We start from the raw sequence: 18,610 nt of genomic DNA, 5'->3' as shown, positions 1-18,610 counted from the left end.
ATCTGCCAGTGGGTATCTGGCCAGCTGGGTTCAGCCCCTTCTCTCTCCTCAGGATGTCCCCAAGGGCTCATGATCTCTCTACCAGTAGGCCTAGGTTTATCAGTCAAGGAAGCCCAGGACCTGACCCGTTAGCCTTTGTGGCAGGGGAGGATGCAGGAAGTTAGCTCCTAGGCTGGTGAGAGGTCAGGTCTAGGAGGGCGGGAGAGCTGAGGAAGCAGCTACCCTTCCTGCGCTCCTGGGGTTGTCCAGATGTGTGCTCTGCTTGGGGTGCTCCTCCAAGGGAACTTTATTCCCTGTATTTATGGGGCCTGACATGTCCAGTGTGTTCTCTAAGGAGCCAGGAGCAGCACTGGGCGAAGATGCTACTTCTCCAGCCAGCAGCATGCTCCCCCAGGACCACTGGCCTTCTGAGATGGGGAGCTAGGCTGGGGTCAGTGACAGGTAGGGACAGCTACCGCTTCCCCTCCCCCAAATTCCTGAGACCTTGACAGTGATGAATGGTCTAGCCCCGCTCTGCATACTCTCCAGGTCAGGGGGCAGTGAGGGAACAACAGGAGGCCTGGCCCGAGTCTTGTGGGATTTTCCCCCTAGACTGCCCCCTGCTGGGCTAGAGCGCACAAGACAGGAGGGACTGCTCTGGAGCGCACAGGAGGCCAGGGGTGTCCAAAGATGAGGCTTCGAGGGAACCCACGGTCCCAGCTGCAGTTCAGAACCTTGTGCCGCCTACTCTGCCACACTGAGCCATGCTCTGTCTCTCCGATGTCCTGTTGTAGGCTCTTTTCAGGGACGGGGGCAGGTCATTTGCCTGTATGGGGCCTGAAGGTTTAGGACAGATTTCTAAAAGTCCAGGGTAGGGTAAAGTGGAATAAGGAGGGGATAAAGTGAGAGGGAGGGAGGGGGCAGGACCATCTCAAGAAGATGTGCTCCTCCTATCCCCAGTAACCTGCTGACAGCTTGAGCAGGGGCCAGGTTGACACCTGGAAGATCACGGTGATCTTAGTGCAAACACCTGTAAACCAGGCGTGAAGCTGGGACAGGGACTGGGGGTTGAGAGTCTGGTTGAAACTTGGGTGTTTGGGACCACCCCTTCCTTCACCAGCCACTGAACATTGTCATGGCTGCAGTGGAACTCGACTGGCAAGGTTTACCTCCCTGGGGCTCGATCTGACCTAGTCCTGGGGTGTGGTGCATCCAGGAGAGGGGGGGAGGAGGAGCGGGAGGGCTCCGGCCCCACCTGGGGTTTGCCCTGAGACTAACCCAGAGATAGAGTGATTTGGGAAAAACCAGGTATTTGTGGGGGAGAGAGGACAGCCTGGGTCCAACACAGATCCCAGCAAATCTCAGCTAGGAGAGCCCTGAGGGCAGAGGGAAGAACAGGAGAGAAATGGACGGTGGGAATGAGCCAGCTGGCTCGAGAGAGCCTCACAAGCGGAGATTGGCGTGGGGAGGGGATGCAGACCGTTTGAGCCTGGAGCCTCGGTTTCTCTCACTTCTCGAATAGGCCTATCAATGTCTACCTCAGGGATGTTGTGAGAATTAGACTCAGATAATATAGCACCAAAGGTGAAAGTACCCAGCTACAGTGCCTGGCATACAGTGGGTGTTCAAGAAATGCAGCTCCCCCTCTCCAGTAGGGAATGGCTGTGTGTATCTGTGAGGAGGGTACGTGCAGAGGCTGTGGGTCTTTGAGGGGACAGACAGGAGACCTAGGGCAGGCTGGGGATGACTGTAGATATAATAGAGGGTTGCTAGCCTCACTGGGCTCTCCCAGCTTACATTGCCCTGGGCCTCAGGGTAGGCTTCCTGTGCTCTGACCCTTTGGAATGCAAGGCCCACCCCTTGGCACACACTCCTTCCCAGAGCCTTGGGATATCAGTGTAGACTCACGAGAGTCATCAGTTACAGCACAAGTTACATAGCTCAGTAGCCTAGGTTAAAATCGTGACTTTTCTACTTCCTGGCTGTGTGGCCTTCGGTAAATTAACTCATCTCTCTTGTCTCAGAGTGCAAGGCTGGCAAGGACAGGTCGAGGATAAGGGCCACAGAAATTGAGGGTGTGTGTGTGTGTGTGCGTGTGTGTTCATGCGTGTATATGTAACAGTGACATGAGAAAAATGTGGGGGCTAGACTCTAGGTTCCACAAGGAGCAGGAACCAGGCCTGCCACCTGGTGCTGCATGAATCGATGGGTGAGAGACACCAAGTGTTTTTGTTTGAATATGTACCTGTGTGTGAAAATACAAGAGGGTCTAAAAACTGAGCATGCGTACATAAAACATGCGTGAACAGGCAAAAGTGAGAACCTGCATGACTAGGAATGAGGGTGTCTCTGGGCAAGAATGAGTTTCCATATGGAGAGCACCATGGTGGGCCAGGTGTGATGCTAAGCCGTTGTTGTATGTTCTCTCATTCAGCCCTCACCACAGCCCTGTGCAGGAGGAATGATCTCCAAATGATACATGGGTTAACTGGAGTACACAGAAGTGAAGTGACTTGCCCAAGGAGACAGAGCTGATAAACGGTGAAATCTGAGGCTCTGAAGTATATACCTCCCTGCCTCCCATGGGTGTGGGAAGCTGAGCTCAGAAGGAACTTCTCTGTAGTTCTCTGGGGGCTGCATGATCCCTGGCCTGGGAGGTCCCCACCTGCTGATTTTGGGGTGCCTGGAGCTCCTCAAGGGCTGGGCTTGGTGGGGCTCTTCTTTGGGTCACCAGGGTAGGCCCAGCTCAGAAGTTAGCACAGCATCAGTGCTCAGCAAACTCTGGTGGACTTGAACTTGACAGGTGTGTGTGTGTGTGTGTGTGTGTGTGTGTGTGTGTGTGTGTGTGTGTGTGGTGACGCTGGGAGGCCTGGGGAGGGCTGTGACTGCACTGGAGTAGGGAGGGTTTGGATAAGAGAGGGCCCATGTGCCCCACAGGTCCCAACTTCTTCTCAGGCTCCCCTGGGGAGTCATTTTTCCCTACCTCTGGGGCCTGAATCCTTACATCTGAGGCCCTGCTAGGGAGGTGCCGGAGGTGGGGGCCTGGAGTCACGGGCCCTGGCTACTGAGGCCCCTAGAGCTAGAGTGGACAGGTTGAGGCAGAAAGGTTGTGCTGTGACCAGGGGTGACCAGCATGTAAAGCAGGCCTCGACATAAAAAGCCGTCTCCTCTTTCTTCTGCTGGCCTCCCCCAGCCAGGATTAGGGTGTGCCAACGCACACTCAGGAGTTGCTCAGGGTTCCCAAGTCTGGCACCATAGCCTCGCCTCCCCCATCTCCCACCTGGTCTTGGGCTTGCCTCCTAAACGGCACTGGGGGCATGTTGGCAGCAGAATCTGAGGCTGGTTCTGGGGTTGGTGGTGGTGATGTTAGGTGGGAACGTGGAGATGTGGCCAGGAACACAGAAGAACTTTCCCAGCTCTAGTAACCTGTGAATGAAGAGTAGAGTCCTGGCTATCCTAACGGCTGCTGCCTTCCAAGCATGAGCCAGATTTTAACCAGGAATGAATTAAGTAAGCAAGTAGGCAAGAAGGGCTGAATGTGTGGCAAGTCAGTACGGTACAGGCTTTGGAGACAGACAACGTCCTGCTTCTACCACCGATTAGCTCAGTGACCCCAGTGGAGCTACTTCTCCTCCCTGAGCCCTATCTTCCCTCTTACGAGAAATGGGGGAAGTGGAACTTATCTCAAGGGACTATGAGAGGAAACCCATCTAACATGGTTCTTGGCACGGAGTAGGCACTCAGTAAGCAGCAGGCTTCTTTCCATACTCAGGTGCCATGTACACGCTTCAAGGGATCCTGATCCCCAAGCTGGACTATTGGCGTGCCCGTGCACCTTGTTCTCATCTCTCCTTGTTCACACCCCAACAAGGGGTCCAGCTGTCGGCTGAGAGACCCGACATAGCTCCTCCTGGTCCCTGTCCACCCAGATCCCTTTCACCCTCCAGGCCCTGTCCCTAAAAGGAGGAGGGGCCTAGCTTCTCCCTTCTTATTCCCCACTCCCAAATCCAGGTCCACTCTACAGCCAAAGAGATCATCATAGGATCCAGTGAGTAACTCCTACTTGAGTGTGATAAGGACATGAACCTGTGTAAATGGTAGAGCCCTTTGGGAACGTTGCTCACGTAATTGTCTCCATCAAGAAGCGGCAAGGAGACTATATCCCAAAGCCAACCCCAAACCCAGATCTTCCTCTAGTGCTTTCCCTTCCTCCCTATACTGGGCCGCGGTTCTTGCCAAGGCCGCCACGCCTGTCCCAAGTCTCGTGTTCAAGTCAAGTGCTAGGGTTGTGTGTGCCAAGCTCCTGGCTGGGAGCTTCCAATTTGTCCCGGGCTCCCGCAGTGCTATAGAAGACCAGTAGGGGGAGACATTAGCACGTGGTTATGCCTATTGGGGTCCGACCAGGAGAGCGGGCCGGACCGGGAGGGTCTGAGCTATGGGATGGAGCCAAAGTTATAAGCAAGGAAGCGAGGAGGGGCGGGGAGAATGGGCCAGGGCTGGGAGACAAAGACCCAGATGGTGAGGCCGGGAGGGGCTAGAGTCTGGCGTCTTGGGGCCAGGACGCCCGCTTTTGCTTTTTCAAAAGGCGTCTGCCTGCGCCTTTTCCTCTTCGCACTCGTGGTGTCTTTCTTTACCGAGGTTGCCCTCTCATCCCCGCTGACCTGTTCCGGGGCCTTGCCTGCCCCTTCAGACAGGACAAGACTCTAAGTTTGGGCTCCCAGATCCCACAAAGCCTTCCCCCGAAGCTGAGATTCCGAAGGCCTGGTCTCCAGGGGCAAAGAACGCACCTCCCACCCACTTCCATCCCGTACTTGACCTCTCTGAGTCTCCATCACCTACCGCTCTCCGTTTGTTTAGGACTCCAGGTCCAAGTGCAAGCAGACACTGCATTGCGAGGTAAGAAGGAGGAAGGCCCACCAGAGCCCTACATGAGATGGGACGGGGAGCAAACAGGCCACTTTTGCCACAGAGGTGGGCACAGGCAGGACTTCAGGGCTCCTGTGCAGGACTTCAGGGCTCCCGTGTAAAGACAATGGAAGTACTTTCCCGGGATATTTTGTGACAGGGCCTGTCTGGCCCAGGTCAGTGGGCCAGAGTGTTGACTAGGCGCGCGGGAGGAGAGCAGGCCGACAGCCCTAGAGGAACGCCAACTTCCCACGGGCTGAGCGCTCTGGGAACGCGACTAAACCCGACCCACCCCTAACCGCACGAGCCGCACTTTCAGATTGGTGCCATCGCGAGCACGGCGTCCTTAAGAGCTCCCAGAAGCCCCGCCCCCTTCCTGTTCTGGGGCGTGGCATGGGACAAGGACCCCGAGACGGAGCTTACTATTGGCTAAGAGGAGTAGGGTTGGCCTTGCGTTCGCCTGAGCAGGGGAGTAGACAGCTCAGCGGCAGCGGAGGGAGTCTATGCGCGCTGGACAGCAGTGGGAGGTGTGTGAGGCTCACACTGGCCGCAGACCTTCGGGCGCAATCGCCGGGGAGCTAGGACTCGGCGACAGGGCTGCGGGGCTACCCGGCCGAGGCTTCAGAAGCGCAAACTGATGGGACTAGTTCGCTCGGCTGCGTCTTCCCGCTCTTCTGAGTACACTGAACGGGGCCCCCGCTGAAGTAGAAGCTGTCGGGGAGGGGGGGGCGCGCAGCCCAGAGTCCCAGTGTGGCCTGGAGGAACGGAGACCGTGCCAGGGCGACCCAGCCGGGAGCCCCCGGACTGAGCTCGCATTGTGAGGAGACTCCCACTTCTTCCGAGGGGCGTCGATTCCGGGACGGTCGAGGCGTCGGGGCGGCCACCGAGTCCTCAGTGGGGAGACCCAGTCAGGGAGAGGGCGCGCAGTCCCGAACGGTCTCGGGGAGCCAAGCGGAATCGGGCCGGATCACCCGGGGGCGCAGAGCCCCCGTCGCGCCTCGTGCGGCGGAGAGACCAGGGGAGCGAGCCCTCGGAAGCCGCAGCCCATGCCCGGGTTGGGGACGGCTGCCCAGTGAGTCCTCCTGGCCCGCCGGGCGGAGAAGAGCGACATCGAAGCCGGCGGGAGGGGAGCACTTCAAGGCCGGCGACTGCGGAGGATGGGCGCCTGAGCGGTTCAGAGCGCAGCGCAGTACGGGAAGGCGAGGCCAGTTTGCTGAGGAGGCGCCAGGGGATCCCAAGTGCAGCCTGCTCCTGGGAAGATGGCCCGGCCTGGGCAGCGTTGGCTCGGCAAGTGGCTTGTGGCGATGGTCGTGTTGGCACTGTGCCGGCTTGCCACGCCGCTGGCCAAGAACCTGGAGCCCGTGTCCTGGAGCTCCCTCAACCCCAAGTGAGTAACTTATTGGCTCTGGTCCCTGGGGGTGGGAGGCACTTCTGCAGGGTGAGGCCACGCGCCCCCGAGTGCGTGTGGGGAGGTGTTTCGAGGAGGAGCGGCGCCCCATTTTGTCTCCGGCGTTTTCAAGTGTGTTTTCCTGCGGGCGGGTGGGGCAGGGTGCGGCGGGGTGGGGTGGGGGGCACTCGGCTGGGTTGTGACCCCTTGGCTTCCCCGCCCTCTCCTCCGCACGTCCCGGATCAAGTCGGATGGTCGCGCCTGGCGGAGCTGGGAGTCCGGGCGCTCGAGGGCGCACCCGAGAGCTGGGTGGGGGAGAGAACGCATTCCCCTATGGGGCCCCTGGGAACGTGGCGGTTTTCTCCGAGAGCCACTCGAGGGGCGAGCTTGACCTGGGTGGGGGACGAGGCCGGAACACCGGTTTCTCGTTTGTTTAGCTGTGAAGGGACCACGGCTCGGGACTCCGCGCTTGGGGCGGGTGGCAGCGCCTGTATCCCCATTCCGGCTTCTCCCATTTCCATTTCTCTTTCTTCCCTCTTTGCCTCCCTAGCTTTTCGCTTTGCCGTCTCTTCTAGCCCCTCTTTTCTCCCTGCCGGGGCCGTGGAAGGGCGGGCGCCGCTCCCAGGCTCACAAAGGCGGCCGGTGGAGAGGGGCGGAGTGGGAGAGGGATTTGTTGGGGAGGGGGGTTCGATCCAGCGCCCGTCGGGGGTCCAGTGGAGCCGGCGGCAGAGCTTCGAGGGCCAGCCCAGGCAGAGAGTGGCATCCGGAGCTGGCGAGGGAGGTGGGTGGGGGTAGAAGGATTCCTGCCCAGGCGGGTCCCGGTCGCTCCCCACCCTATGTCCCTCAGATTGGGGGGCTATGCTTAGCTTTTCCCAAGGGGTTGGGGATGTAGCTATGTGGAGGAGATCCTTTCTTTTCTTCCTCCTCCTTACCCTTCACAATCCACCCCCCACCCCCCAAACAACACACACACCTTTTAGGGCGGTGGCTCAGTGGTTTCTGGGCTGTTAGTGAAGAGTCGCTGGGGCTGTGCGGTGACCTCTGGACCTTTTACTCTTTTGGCATTCGGGACTGGGGTTGGAATCCAGGGTCAAGATTGCTCTTCCTGTTTTGTGGAGGTCCTGGCAATGTGTGGATACCCCTACTTAGTGGGAAACTGGGGGGCTTTGGCCTGCCCTCTGTGCTCTCTGATTTTGTATCTGGAAGCTCTTTCTGTCCACTCTCCTGGTCTCCCGGGCTAACTTCCCGGGCTCCTGCCTGCCTTGGCCTCTTAGGTTTCAGGGACAGTGCATCTCTCAGCCCTGGAGTGGGGAGAAGGTAGCTTCTCTAGTTTCCTATTCTCCTTGGTTGCGGTAGGGTCCTATTTACTGGTTTGTGGGATGGCTAAAACAAGGTCAGTGTAGAGGGTTCCGGAAAGAGAACAAGGTACAAGGAAAGGGATTTTCGAGAATTTCTCCCCCACCCAGAAGCCAAACTGGGTGCAGGGCTCTCCAAACAGCGGGGAGTCAGGATAGTCTGGGGGCCCTGAGCTGCTTAGCTCAAGGGGAAAGGTTGTGAAGAGCCCAGTCTGTCCCCCCTCCCCCCCCCACTTACAGGGGAGGTGGAGGCTGGAAGTGCTCTCTCTTGAGCCAGGATAGCTGAAATCTGCCTGGGGTAGCCCATTATAGGGGCTCATGGGAGTGACCTAATTGCTCTCTCGGGTCTCTAACCAGAGATAGCAGGCAGCTCCGCAGCTGGAAAGGAGCCCTCCTGCAGAGTTGGGGGGGGGCTGGGAGAAACAAGATCTCTCTGAGCTTCTCCCTTTTTGTGTTTTGAGCCTTTAGTGCTCTGGACCAGTTTACAGGTTTTTACAGTTTACAGGTTTACTGGACCAGTATCCACTTCAGGCTGACGGCAGGCATCCGGACACGGCCGGGGAGGGGAGGGGGGGCGGCTCAGTAGGACTCAGTAGGAGCCGCACAAATTCTGTCCTATAATTGAGCAGATCCTGAGAATGGTGGGGGACTGATCCTGGTGCCCCTGGACACTCCCCCCTCCCAGTTCCATCCACGCCCAAGGGTCTGTGTGTGTTGGCGCATGGGGGGTGGGCAGGAGGACAGGAGGGAGGCACTACCCTCAGCTCCACTAGAGCTCTGGGGGCTGCCCCTGCCACCGCGCCCAACCTCAGGCTGCCACAGCCTTTCAAATAAACAGTCTCTGTCTGTCTCTCCCTCTTTGCCTCCTGCCCGAGTTCTCCCTCTCAGGTCTGTGTCGGTTCACCCTCTCACACCTTCTGTGAGCAGCGCTCACCTCCCCTCTCCAGCTAGGCTCGCCTGCTCTCCCTCTTTCTCACACTCCCTCTCACTCTTAGTCACTCTCTGCCTCTTTTTCTCAAGTCCTTTTGTTTCTCGCACATGCCCGTGCTCTCCCTCACAGGCTCCTTTTCTCTCTTCCCTCCCCTCTTCCACCCTGCTTTTGGTCTCTTTCCTCAGCCTTGTCAGGAGCTGGCACCCCCCCCCCCACTCAAATCTCCCAGTGCCTATAAACCTTGCTTAATTGCTTCCTTCTTGGGGGAAAAAAATCAAAATAAAGAAGTGGTGGGGCTGGGGGTATGTTTCCAGGTTGCAGGGTGCCTGCAGCCCTAGCCCTGACTGGGAGAGGAGAGCAGGAAGGGCCAGCTTAAGACTTCCAGGCTCTTTCCCAAATCGGTGTGGTGCCGGGGTGTTTCAGTGTGGAAGTCCCTGGGTGGCTGGAGCTTCTGCCTCTCCTTTGCCCCTCTTGTCAGATTTGCCTGCTGAGCACGGGGTGGGGAAGCAGGTTTAGTCCCACTACAGGTTGGGAGAAACCAGAATGTATGCATGTGCTTGGGTGGGTTGGGGGCTTGTGATGGAAGGTCCCAGAGCGGCCCCCTCCCCCAGCTTCTTCCCCGGAGAGCTTGGGGCAGCCGGCAGGCCTCACACTTGAGTCCTCAGCCAAGTCCAGCTGCTGCAGTTCAGTCTCTCAGTCCCATTCTGACCCTTTCCTGCCCCCCACTCAGGTTCCCCCACCTCCAGGGAGTGGGAATGTGCCTGAGATCACATTACACCTTCCCTATAAGGGGGTGGGGGTGGGGGGTTCGGCTTGGTGTCCAGGACCCTTGACTCCATCCAGCATGGGTGGGGGCAGCTGCAGACCCCAACCCAGGCTTGCCTGCTACAAGCCAAAATGTTGGTCCCAGCCCCCTCACAGCTGTTCCAGCTCACAGTCCTGGGGAGGCCAGCTCAGGGGGCCCCTTTCCGGGGCGGCTAGGGACCTGACCTCTTCTACTCTGTGGCTGATTGGCCACAGGTGGGGGCTTCAGAGTGATGGGAACCCAGCAGCTCCTAAAGTTTCCTGTTCCCATCCCTCCCCACCCCCACCCCAGGCAGCCGGGCCAGGGCAAGAAGGGCCTGTGAGGCTGGGCAGGGAGCTAAATGGAGGGTTCCCTGTTTCCCCTCAGGTTCTCCACTGCCTCCTCAGCTCAGGTGGATGGGGATGAGCAGGCCCTGAATACTACTGTTTTCTGGGGTTGAGACTATGGAAGGGGTGCGCTGCCAGGAGGCTGCTTGTTGCCATGAGAACACCAGGTTCGGGGGAGGGTCCACTCTGTGATTATTAGGGGAGCTGAGGTGGGGGGATGCTCACCAGCCACATTCTGGGTTCCTGGACCTGGGCACCATAGCAGCCCCTCCTGTGTGTGTTTTCATAGTGGGCATTTGGGGGTGGGGGTGCCAGCAGCCAGGAGCGGAAGCTCCTTTAGCTTCTTACTTCTCGATGGTACTATGTTTGGCAGGCTAACTTAACAGTCGGGCAGCACCTTGCTTCTTACAAAGCATCCTCATATGTAAGTTCATTGGTGGTTCCCAACAGCCCTAGGGAGTAGGAATTGCCCCCATTTCCAGATGAGAAGGCCTGTGCCTGGAAGAGGGAAGTGACTTGTCTAGACTCAGCTCATAGGGGTAGAGCTTGCTGTGTGCCATTCTTTCCATGCCATCCTGCTACCTTGGAATCTAGGAGAGAGAGGAATTCAAGGTGGGGTTTGGAAAGAGGTGCCGGCTCCCTGCCCCTGGGTTCCCCTCTTACCTCACAGGTGTGTGTGCATCTGTCCTTGTGACTCAGGCCCTGCCTACGTGGGATGAGCAGTGCCCTGGCTTCCTCATTTGCTTTTGCTAGGTCTGCCTCTGAGGGCAGCCTGCTTGGGTGACCTGAACTAGAGGCAGTCCATTCACCGCCTGGCACTCTCCCTCCTGAGCTCTGAACAGCACCTTTGGTTACTCTCTGGGCCAGGAATCTCACTTCCTCTCAGGGATCCCACAGAAAGCAGACAACGAGCAAAGGAGTTTTAAGTCCCCCAGTGGACCCAAGTATGAGCCTGGTGGGGCAGAGAGGAGGGCAAAGGTCAGTGTAGGTGGGGAGGGTGACTTCTTCTGGGTCTCTCCTGGCTTCCCTGCCTCCGACAGTGCTGCGTGTGCGCCAGGACCCAGCTGCTGCTCCTGCCCACCCACGCCTGGGCGGGCACTGCTGGGACACGCCAGGCCTGCTCCTGCCGCCTCGGGGGCTGGGTGGAGCTGGGGGAATGAAAGAGGAGCCTTTAATTTGGGGGCTCCCCACCCTTGCTGGGATGAGAGCAGACTTGAGCTCTGGCTTGGGGTCTGTCCTCCACTCGTCCTGCCACTCTGTGGGTGCAGGCGCAGTGCTGCCGGGGTCACCAAATCAAGGCTAGAGTCTTCTACCAAACCTGGACCGGCACGGCCTGGGACCGGGCTCTCCCTTCATCCACTCTCTGACCACCTGTTCCTAGAGGCTGTGGGAAGGGTGAAAGGGAAGGAAGTGTGGGCCTGGTGGAGCATGGGCACCTTTCTGGGCATGACCCCCATAGCTGCAAGCTGGCCCCACTGCAGATTGTATGTGTTTGGGTGGAGAGGGGCTCAGCTGGACGAAAGAAGCAGGAGGGCAGTTGGCCTCTGAGCAGGCTACTGCCCCAGACCCTTCAGGATTCTCCTGTCCCAGGATTCTTACTAGCAGTCATGGCAGCACTTCTCTGCTCAGTAGAAAGGCTGAGGGACAGACTTGGACTAAGGTGGAAGGGCAGAGGTAGGCCATAAGAAGGAGCTGGAACACTCAGGCTGCCTCCCCCAAGTCCCTTTACTCCCTGGGGTGGCTCACTGGGGTCCTGGGGCTATCAGAAGCTAAGGAGGGAAGGCCTCAGGGGTTACCATGGCGACCTGCTTCAGGCTTCCTGCTGGGCCTTGTCAATCCCCTTATTTTCCAGAAAAGGGCTTTGTCTGGGGGTGGCCCCAGGCAAGAAAGCTTGGCTTGATAATGGGGGAGTAGTAGTTTTTGAAAAGTGGGGCATAAAGAGTTTAACTTGGGGACAATCTCTTCCTCCTCCTCTCTTGCCCCTACTCCTAACCTGACATTTATGATGGGAGACCTACAGGCTCCCCCCGTATAGTATGACTAGTGTTGTACCTGGCTTCAGGCTTCGCTTTCACTGGCTACATACCTGCCCCTTTGTGTCCCCTTGCCACTTTCCTGGCCTTCTCATAGGCCAAGAAGCAGTTCTCCTGATGTTGGAGAAGATGCTGAGGAGGCACCATTATGGGGGATGAGGGTCAGGGAAGGCAGGTCTCATCCGGCTCCTCTTCCTTCTGCACTTTAGAGGAAGGTGAGTTTCCCTCTGCCAGCTGCTATGCAAATGAACGGATGAATATTTATGAAGTCTTTGGAGGTTGAAGAGAGTCTGAGGGGGGTTAGGGGCAATAGTCCTCTTTCCTTCTCTCTCCTCCATCCACTATATAGACATCTGTTTCCTCGATGTCTCTGGATTCAAGGTAGAGCCCCCAGTAGCTGGGAGCCCTGTGTTTCAGTCCAGGAGCTCTAGAGCCTGAGCGGCCATAGATGTGCTCAGAACAGCTAAGCCTCCCCGGTGAGGAAGCCAGGGCCAAGTGGTTCAAAAGGTGAGCCAGCCTGTACCCCTTCACATGCCCTCTGGGTACCTGCCATCACCTCCATGGAGAGTCTCATTGAAGTGCAGCTATGCAAGGATTCAGCCAAGGCTTTAGGTCTTCTTAGACCTGTAGGGGTTAACGTCCTGGGTGAGGGTAGCCTCCTCCAGTTGGCTTTGAGCATCTCTCTTCCATAGGGATGTTCATGTGATCACTCCCTCCCTCACATGAGGAGCCTGAACTCAGTGGGTCTCAAAGGTTCCTCTGGCTCTGAGAAGTTAGGAGTCATCTAACCCTGCTGTCTGGGTGGGCCCAGTGTGAGGCTGGGGAAGTGAAAACTGCCTTGGGAATTATAGGGGCGTGGGGTGAGGGTGTTCCCTCTCCGATGTTTGTAGGGGCCTTCATCCCATGCCTGCCTCCTTTCTGGCCCTCTGGAGTGCAGTCAAGCTAGGTACTAAGGGAAAGACCTTCTTGTGGTTTTTATCCTCTTGTACAGCAAGATGGCAGGTCTCAGCTTGTTGAAGCCTCATTTAACATGGAGGGAGGGCTGCCTTTCTTCATCTACTTGGTCTAGACTCACCTCCTCGGGTAGCATTTGCCTCCCTGGAGTGAGGCCCTGAGCTCCCGGTAGGCCCTCGTACCTTGTGGTCCCCAGTGCGCAACGGGCCCCCAGGAAGTGGAGCCATGTTCTCCTGCTGTCAGCTCTGTTCTCTTGAAGCACTGCTTCCAACCCTTCATTGTCCTTGCTGGAAGGTCTGTCCCCAGTGGGATGAAACTCGTACTGCTTGTTGTGACACTTGAGGCCTCTCAGTCCGGCCCGAGCTGAGCTTTCCCACCTCTTCTTCTGCTTCTCTCTACCAGTTGTGGGGCCAGTCACTGGCCTGGGGTTTGTGTTCCAGCCACTCCTGTCCACTCTTGCTCTGTGTTAACTTCTTACCCGCCCCCACAGGACGCACTTTCATTCTGCTCGTTCTGAGGAACCATCTCCTGTCAGATGAATTGTCTCCTTGCTCTCACTGCCTCCAGCCCTTGCAGTTTGAACCACCATCCTCCCACATAACCTACAGATAGCCTGGTACTGTCTGTTGCTAAAACATGGACCATTTTTACTTTTCTGACCCACAGCAGACAGTAAAATCCTCCGGGATGGGGCCATCGCTTCTCTTCCTCTCGCCTCCCCCTGCCGCCGTCACCCAAGACTGGCCTCATTGGTACTTGCTGTTAGTATCTTACCTCTTGGCAGACTAGACTGTTTCTAAGCAGGGGTCAAACATGTTGAGTGCTTACTATGTGCCATGTACTCTGCGTGCACCATTGCACTCCCTCCACAATCCCGGGGGGTAGGGCTCTTACCACTGCCAGTTTATAAGTGAGGAAACTGAAACTCAGGGAGATCAGGCAGCTCATCCAAGGTCACAGAGCTAGGAAGGGCCCTGTCTGTCTGGTTCCAAAGTCTATCTGCTTTCTCCTTCCACGCTATTGCTTTGCTCCCAGCTCCAGCCTGCCCAGGCTCAGAAATGGCCAAGAGAGCAGCACTGTTGCACTGTGTGCTTAGGTAAGGAGAGAGTGATATGAATAGGTGGGCTTGGGCAGTTGCCCTCCCTCTGCTCTTCCCTGTGCCAGGCCTTCAAGATTAGAAGATTAGCCTGGCTTGGAAGGCATTTGTCCATCTCCCTCAGGATCTGGAACAGAGGCAGATGTGGAGGTGGGGGGATTAGAACACAGAGGTGTGAGGCTCCTGGGGTCCTATCTTACGTGATCTGTTGTCCGTGTTTGGGGCCCTTCTCCCCTCCCTCTGTTCTTTTTAGGACTGAGACTGGTCAAGTTTCAGGACTCAGGTTTCTCACATTATGGGCCTTTGATGGGTACCCCCTCTAAGACACTGGGCTGTGGGTATGGGGAGTGGGGAGAGCTGTGTGCAGTCGCACCTGGCCAGACACTGTACCCATTACCCCTTGGTTCCAGGCGATGCCTGTTCCTAGCTCCCCATCATGCCCAAGATTAGCACGGATGGGAGAGAGGGCTTGGGTACCAGACAGGTTGAGCTCCCCCAGTTGTAGTCTGGGAGCCATAGGGGTGGTGGCTAAGGCATGTGTGGGCTTGTGTGTGTGTGTGTGTGTGTGTGTGCATGTGCACTCACACACACCATGTATTTGTATGCATGTGTGCACACACACACACACACGTGTGTGTGCTGGAGAGATGGTAGCAGTGGCTCTGAAGGAGTGTGAGTGTGATGGGGGCGGAAGGAGAACAGGGCTGCCAGCTTGACACCATTGGCCACGTCAGCCCCCTGCGGAAATGCCACATTAGGACAATGGGCTCCCCCAGCTAGGCAGTGCCCCACCCTGCCGAGCAGTCAAAGCCTGGCAGCCTTGCCCATGGGCCACCCCTTCCACACCCTGCTGGTAGTGTTATTGTCTCTCCTCACCCCCAGCCTGAGGATGGAGGAAGGACAGAATGCCTATCCTTGCCATCTCTGCCCAGTCAGCTCAGCCTGGTCCTCCTCATGTGTGCCCCCAATTCAGGGGATGGCCCGGGACCCCTGACCCCGAGGCTGACTGTGTCTTCCCTTCTGGGCAGGTTCCTGAGTGGGAAGGGCCTGGTGATCTATCCAAAGATTGGAGACAAGCTGGACATCATCTGCCCCCGAGCGGAAGCGGGGCGGCCCTACGAGTACTACAAGCTGTACCTGGTGCGGCCCGAGCAGGCGGCTGCTTGCAGCACTGTGCTTGACCCCAACGTGCTGGTCACCTGCAATCGGCCAGAGCAGGAGATCCGCTTCACCATTAAGTTCCAGGAGTTCAGCCCCAACTACATGGGCCTGGAGTTTAAGAAGCACCATGATTACTACATTACCTGTGAGTCCCTTCCCGTCACAGGCTCCTCTCTTATCCAGTAGCAGTAGGAGCTTCTAAGTAGTCCAGTGAGACAGCGCATGGCCTATCCTGGTCCGGTCCCCTCTGCAGACTGGCATCCTCTCCTTCCAGCCTGGCCTTGGGCTTCTGGCCCTAACATCGGCCAAGGGGGTGGCTGCCAGCTCACGTTGGCTCTAGGAATTGGGGGGCAGGAGACTCCGATTCACGGTGCCCTCTAGCTACCTGAGGTCTCATCTCGGGAATGGCAGAGTTGGCAGAACCCTTGGGGATCAGCTGGCTGTTGGGCCTTTCTCTTCGTGGGACACTGGCCCCAAGAGGTGAAGGAGCTTCTTGCCCCATGTCACTCGGGAAGTTAGGAATAGTACTGGGACGCCAGCCTGGTTCACCTGAATGGATTCCTTCCAGTCTGTATAGGAGCCTCCCCCATGATTCCGGTTCTGATTGTTTTGCCTCTGAGCAACATCGCCCAAAGAGAAGATACCTTAGTGTCCACTGAGAAAGAAGGGCTAAGGCCTGGTCGTGCTAAAGGAGCAGCACCCTTGGGGGAAGCACTAGTTTCTGACGTGGGCTGGGCCGGGCCGGCTACTCTGTTCCCAGCATGAGGGAGACAAGCGGAAAGGTTCGCGGGTAGGTGGGAGCTGCTTGCCACCCCCCAACTCCCAGTTCTGTTCTGTTCTGTTCTTATGGGCTAAGAGAGCACTAGCATTTCTCAGTCATGTGGGCAGACCTTTCTCTCCCCCTGACTTCTCTGGCCTCCTATTACAGCTACATCCAATGGGAGCCTGGAGGGACTGGAAAACCGGGAGGGAGGTGTGTGCCGTACACGCACCATGAAGATCGTCATGAAGGTTGGGCAAGGTGAGCGCCCGGTGCGAGGGCTCCCCAGTTGAGCCTTTGCAACAGATGTCCCTGGCTGGGTATGGGTGTGTTTGGGAGTAGGGAAGGGGCAATAGGGTCAGAGTATCTGAGGTCTGACATACCTGTTCACTGTTGGCTCATGCTGGATGAGTGAAGCACCTGTGCTAGTGGGGGGCCCCTCTCACCCGTCCTCTCCCCACCCCCAGACCCCAATGCTGTGACGCCTGAGCAGCTGACCACCAGCCGGCCCAGCAAGGAGGCAGACAACACCATCAAGATGGCCACGCAGGCCCCCAGCGGCCGGGGCTCCCTGGGCGACTCTGACGGCAAGCATGGTGAGTGGATAGGTGTCTCCCGAAGGGCAGAAGCCATTTTCTGAAAGGCAGCAGTTGCCTTTTCAGGCCCTGTCTCTGAAGGGAGGCGGGACGGGGCCCGGCCTGAAACGGGCAGCGTGTCCCTGGGGCCCGCAGCCGACCATGTCTCCCCTCCCTCCTCTTTCCTTAGAGACCGTGAACCAGGAAGAGAAAAGTGGCCCAGGGGCGAGTGGAGGTGGCAGTGGGGACCCCGACAGCTTCTTCAACTCCAAGGTGGCCCTGTTCGCGGCCGTCGGCGCCGGCTGCGTCATCTTCCTGCTCATCATCATCTTCCTGACAGTTCTGCTACTGAAGCTGCGTAAGCGGCACCGAAAGCACACGCAGCAGCGGGCGCCCGCCCTCTCACTCAGTACCCTGGCCAGTCCCAAGGCGGGCAGCGGCACGGCGGGCACCGAGCCCAGCGACATCATCATCCCCTTACGGACTACAGAGAACAACTACTGCCCCCACTACGAGAAGGTGAGTGGGGACTACGGGCACCCTGTCTACATCGTCCAGGAGATGCCACCCCAGAGCCCAGCGAACATCTACTACAAGGTCTGAGGGCCCAGCACGGCCTCGGGCCCCCGAGGGACAGTCGGCCAGGACTGCACCTCTCCTTTCTCCCCCACGCTCCCTCCCCTGACCAGCTGTGCCCACCTTTGTATTTAGTTTTGTAGTTTCTTGGCTTTTATAATCCCCCTTTTGTCCTGCCCCCCTGGGCTTTGGAGGGGGGTGCTTGTGCCCCCAGCCCCCATGCTCTTGTGCCTTCCCCCTCTGGCCAGGCCTCTGGGCTCTGCAGGGGCGCCCCTTCTTGGAGGGCAGGGTTGGACGCTGATGGACAGCAGGCAGGAAGATGCCCCCCTGGCCCTGCCTCCCCCACCCCCTTTCCCCCCTTCCCAGGACTGTTTGTCCGCTATCATCACTGTTTTTAATGTTTTTGTGTTCATTTTTTAGCTGTCAACTCATTTTCATCTGTTTTTTAAAGAAAAAATGGAAAAATGGAAAAGGCAGCCCCTCCTTAGGCTTTCTGAGCCTGGCCCAGCCCAGTTTAAGGGAACTGGGGCAGGATGTGGCCAGCCAGGAAGCAAAGGATGGCATTTCTTTTATAAATTCCTTGGTATTTGGGGGAGGGGTGGCAGGCCAGAGCCATTCTTGCCCATGAGGGAAGACAAGAGTGCCGTTGGGCAAAGTGTCTCACCCTGCCCTCCTGACCCTCCTTCTACAAAGCTGATCTTGGCAATGGGGTAGTGGCTGCCACCCTTCCACCAAAAAAAAAAAATCTCTTCCTTGTGGGATTCTTGGGCATCTCCTGCCTCCCTCACTCTCACGGTAATTAACGTCTTAATTGGCTGTTGCCTGGGGAACAGGAGAGCTGCTGCAGGCAGATGACCTCATGGGGGTGGAGGGAGGTGAGGTGCCCAGGTGGCTATTTGCCCTGCAGAGCTGGGAGTTCCCCCTCCCCCTCCCCTCCCTGTTCTCTCCTCACCTTTGGCATCCTTTGGCCTGGTGGGGAAACAGAGGCCCAGGGCAGAGACCTAAGCGGGTATAAGGCCGGGCGGCCTGCTCCTTTTCTAGGCTCTAGCACAGGTGGGTGCCCCCTCAACCCAGCTTCTGCTGGCCCCTCCAATCTTGGGCCGGGGCCTGGAAAGAGGAAGACGCTGCCCAGGGCTGGGCCAGCACGCCGTGCACTTTGACCCCGGCTCCTTGCCAGCACGGCTGCTAACAGACTGCCACTTGAGTGCGCTTTGCAGGCACTCCCAGAGTGGCCATGGATGGAGCTGGGCCTTACACCATCCACCTCCACACTGCCTCCTGGCCAGCTGCCCACCCCAGTGCCAGGTGGGAGAGGGAGTGAAACAGCCAGCCCCTTCCAGGTGGCAGTCGGAAGGGTTTTTTGTTTTTGTTTCTGTTGCCATTTGTGTAAATACTAGTCTTTTTGGAAGAAATAATGTAAAGATGTTTTGTATAAACTCTGAATTATTTTCTTGTTGCTTTTTTCTTAGAAAAAAATGAGAACTAAAAAAAAAATTTAACCACATGGAGAAATGGGTGTAAAATGGTGTCATGATGTTGGGGAATGAGGTGTGAGTATGTGAGTTGCGTGCATGTGTGTGTGTGTGTGTGTGTGTGTGTGAGAGAGAGAGAGAGAGAGAGATCCTATGCCCAAATCACTGAAGATGCGGGCAGGTATGGGAAGAGGGTGGCATTCCTAGCGGAGCAAGAGGTTTCAAGTATCTTATGCCTGTCCTTTTCTGCCCCCCACCCAAGTTCCTCTGCCATCTCGTTTTGCTGGAGCCTGCG

General features: G+C 57.4%; 1 protein-coding gene across 1 annotated transcript; it reads left to right on the top strand.

Moving 5' to 3' along the window:
• Positions 1 to 5,354: 5,354 nt before the first annotated feature.
• On the top strand, positions 5,355 to 18,286 carry EFNB1 (ephrin B1). The gene is made up of 5 exons (XM_045795453.2): positions 5,355 to 6,271; positions 14,800 to 15,077; positions 15,861 to 15,953; positions 16,160 to 16,288; positions 16,458 to 18,286. Exons 1-5 carry the CDS (start codon positions 6,144 to 6,146, stop codon positions 16,868 to 16,870), a joined length of 1,041 nt encoding a protein of 346 aa, XP_045651409.1. The 5' UTR covers positions 5,355 to 6,143; the 3' UTR covers positions 16,871 to 18,286.
• The last annotated feature ends 324 nt before the right edge of the window (positions 18,287 to 18,610 follow it).

This window comes from Ursus americanus, chromosome X (assembly GCF_024610735.1).
Source record: "Ursus americanus isolate L20-20 chromosome X, mUrsAme1.1.p, whole genome shotgun sequence".
NCBI classification, from domain to species: Eukaryota; Metazoa; Chordata; class Mammalia; order Carnivora; family Ursidae; genus Ursus; species Ursus americanus.
This window is presented reverse-complemented; position numbering and strand designations above follow the sequence as displayed.

Excerpts from the sequence above, each read along its gene's own strand:
- EFNB1 (XM_045795453.2), top strand. The coding sequence starts at position 6,144 with ATGGCCCGGCCTGGGCAGCGTTGGCTCGGCAAGTGGCTTGTGGCGATG. Across the intron at positions 15,078-15,860 it reads CCATGATTACTACATTACCT|CTACATCCAATGGGAGCCTG; the intron begins GTGAGTCCCTTC and ends CTCCTATTACAG. Across the intron at positions 16,289-16,457 it reads CGACTCTGACGGCAAGCATG|AGACCGTGAACCAGGAAGAG; the intron begins GTGAGTGGATAG and ends CTCTTTCCTTAG.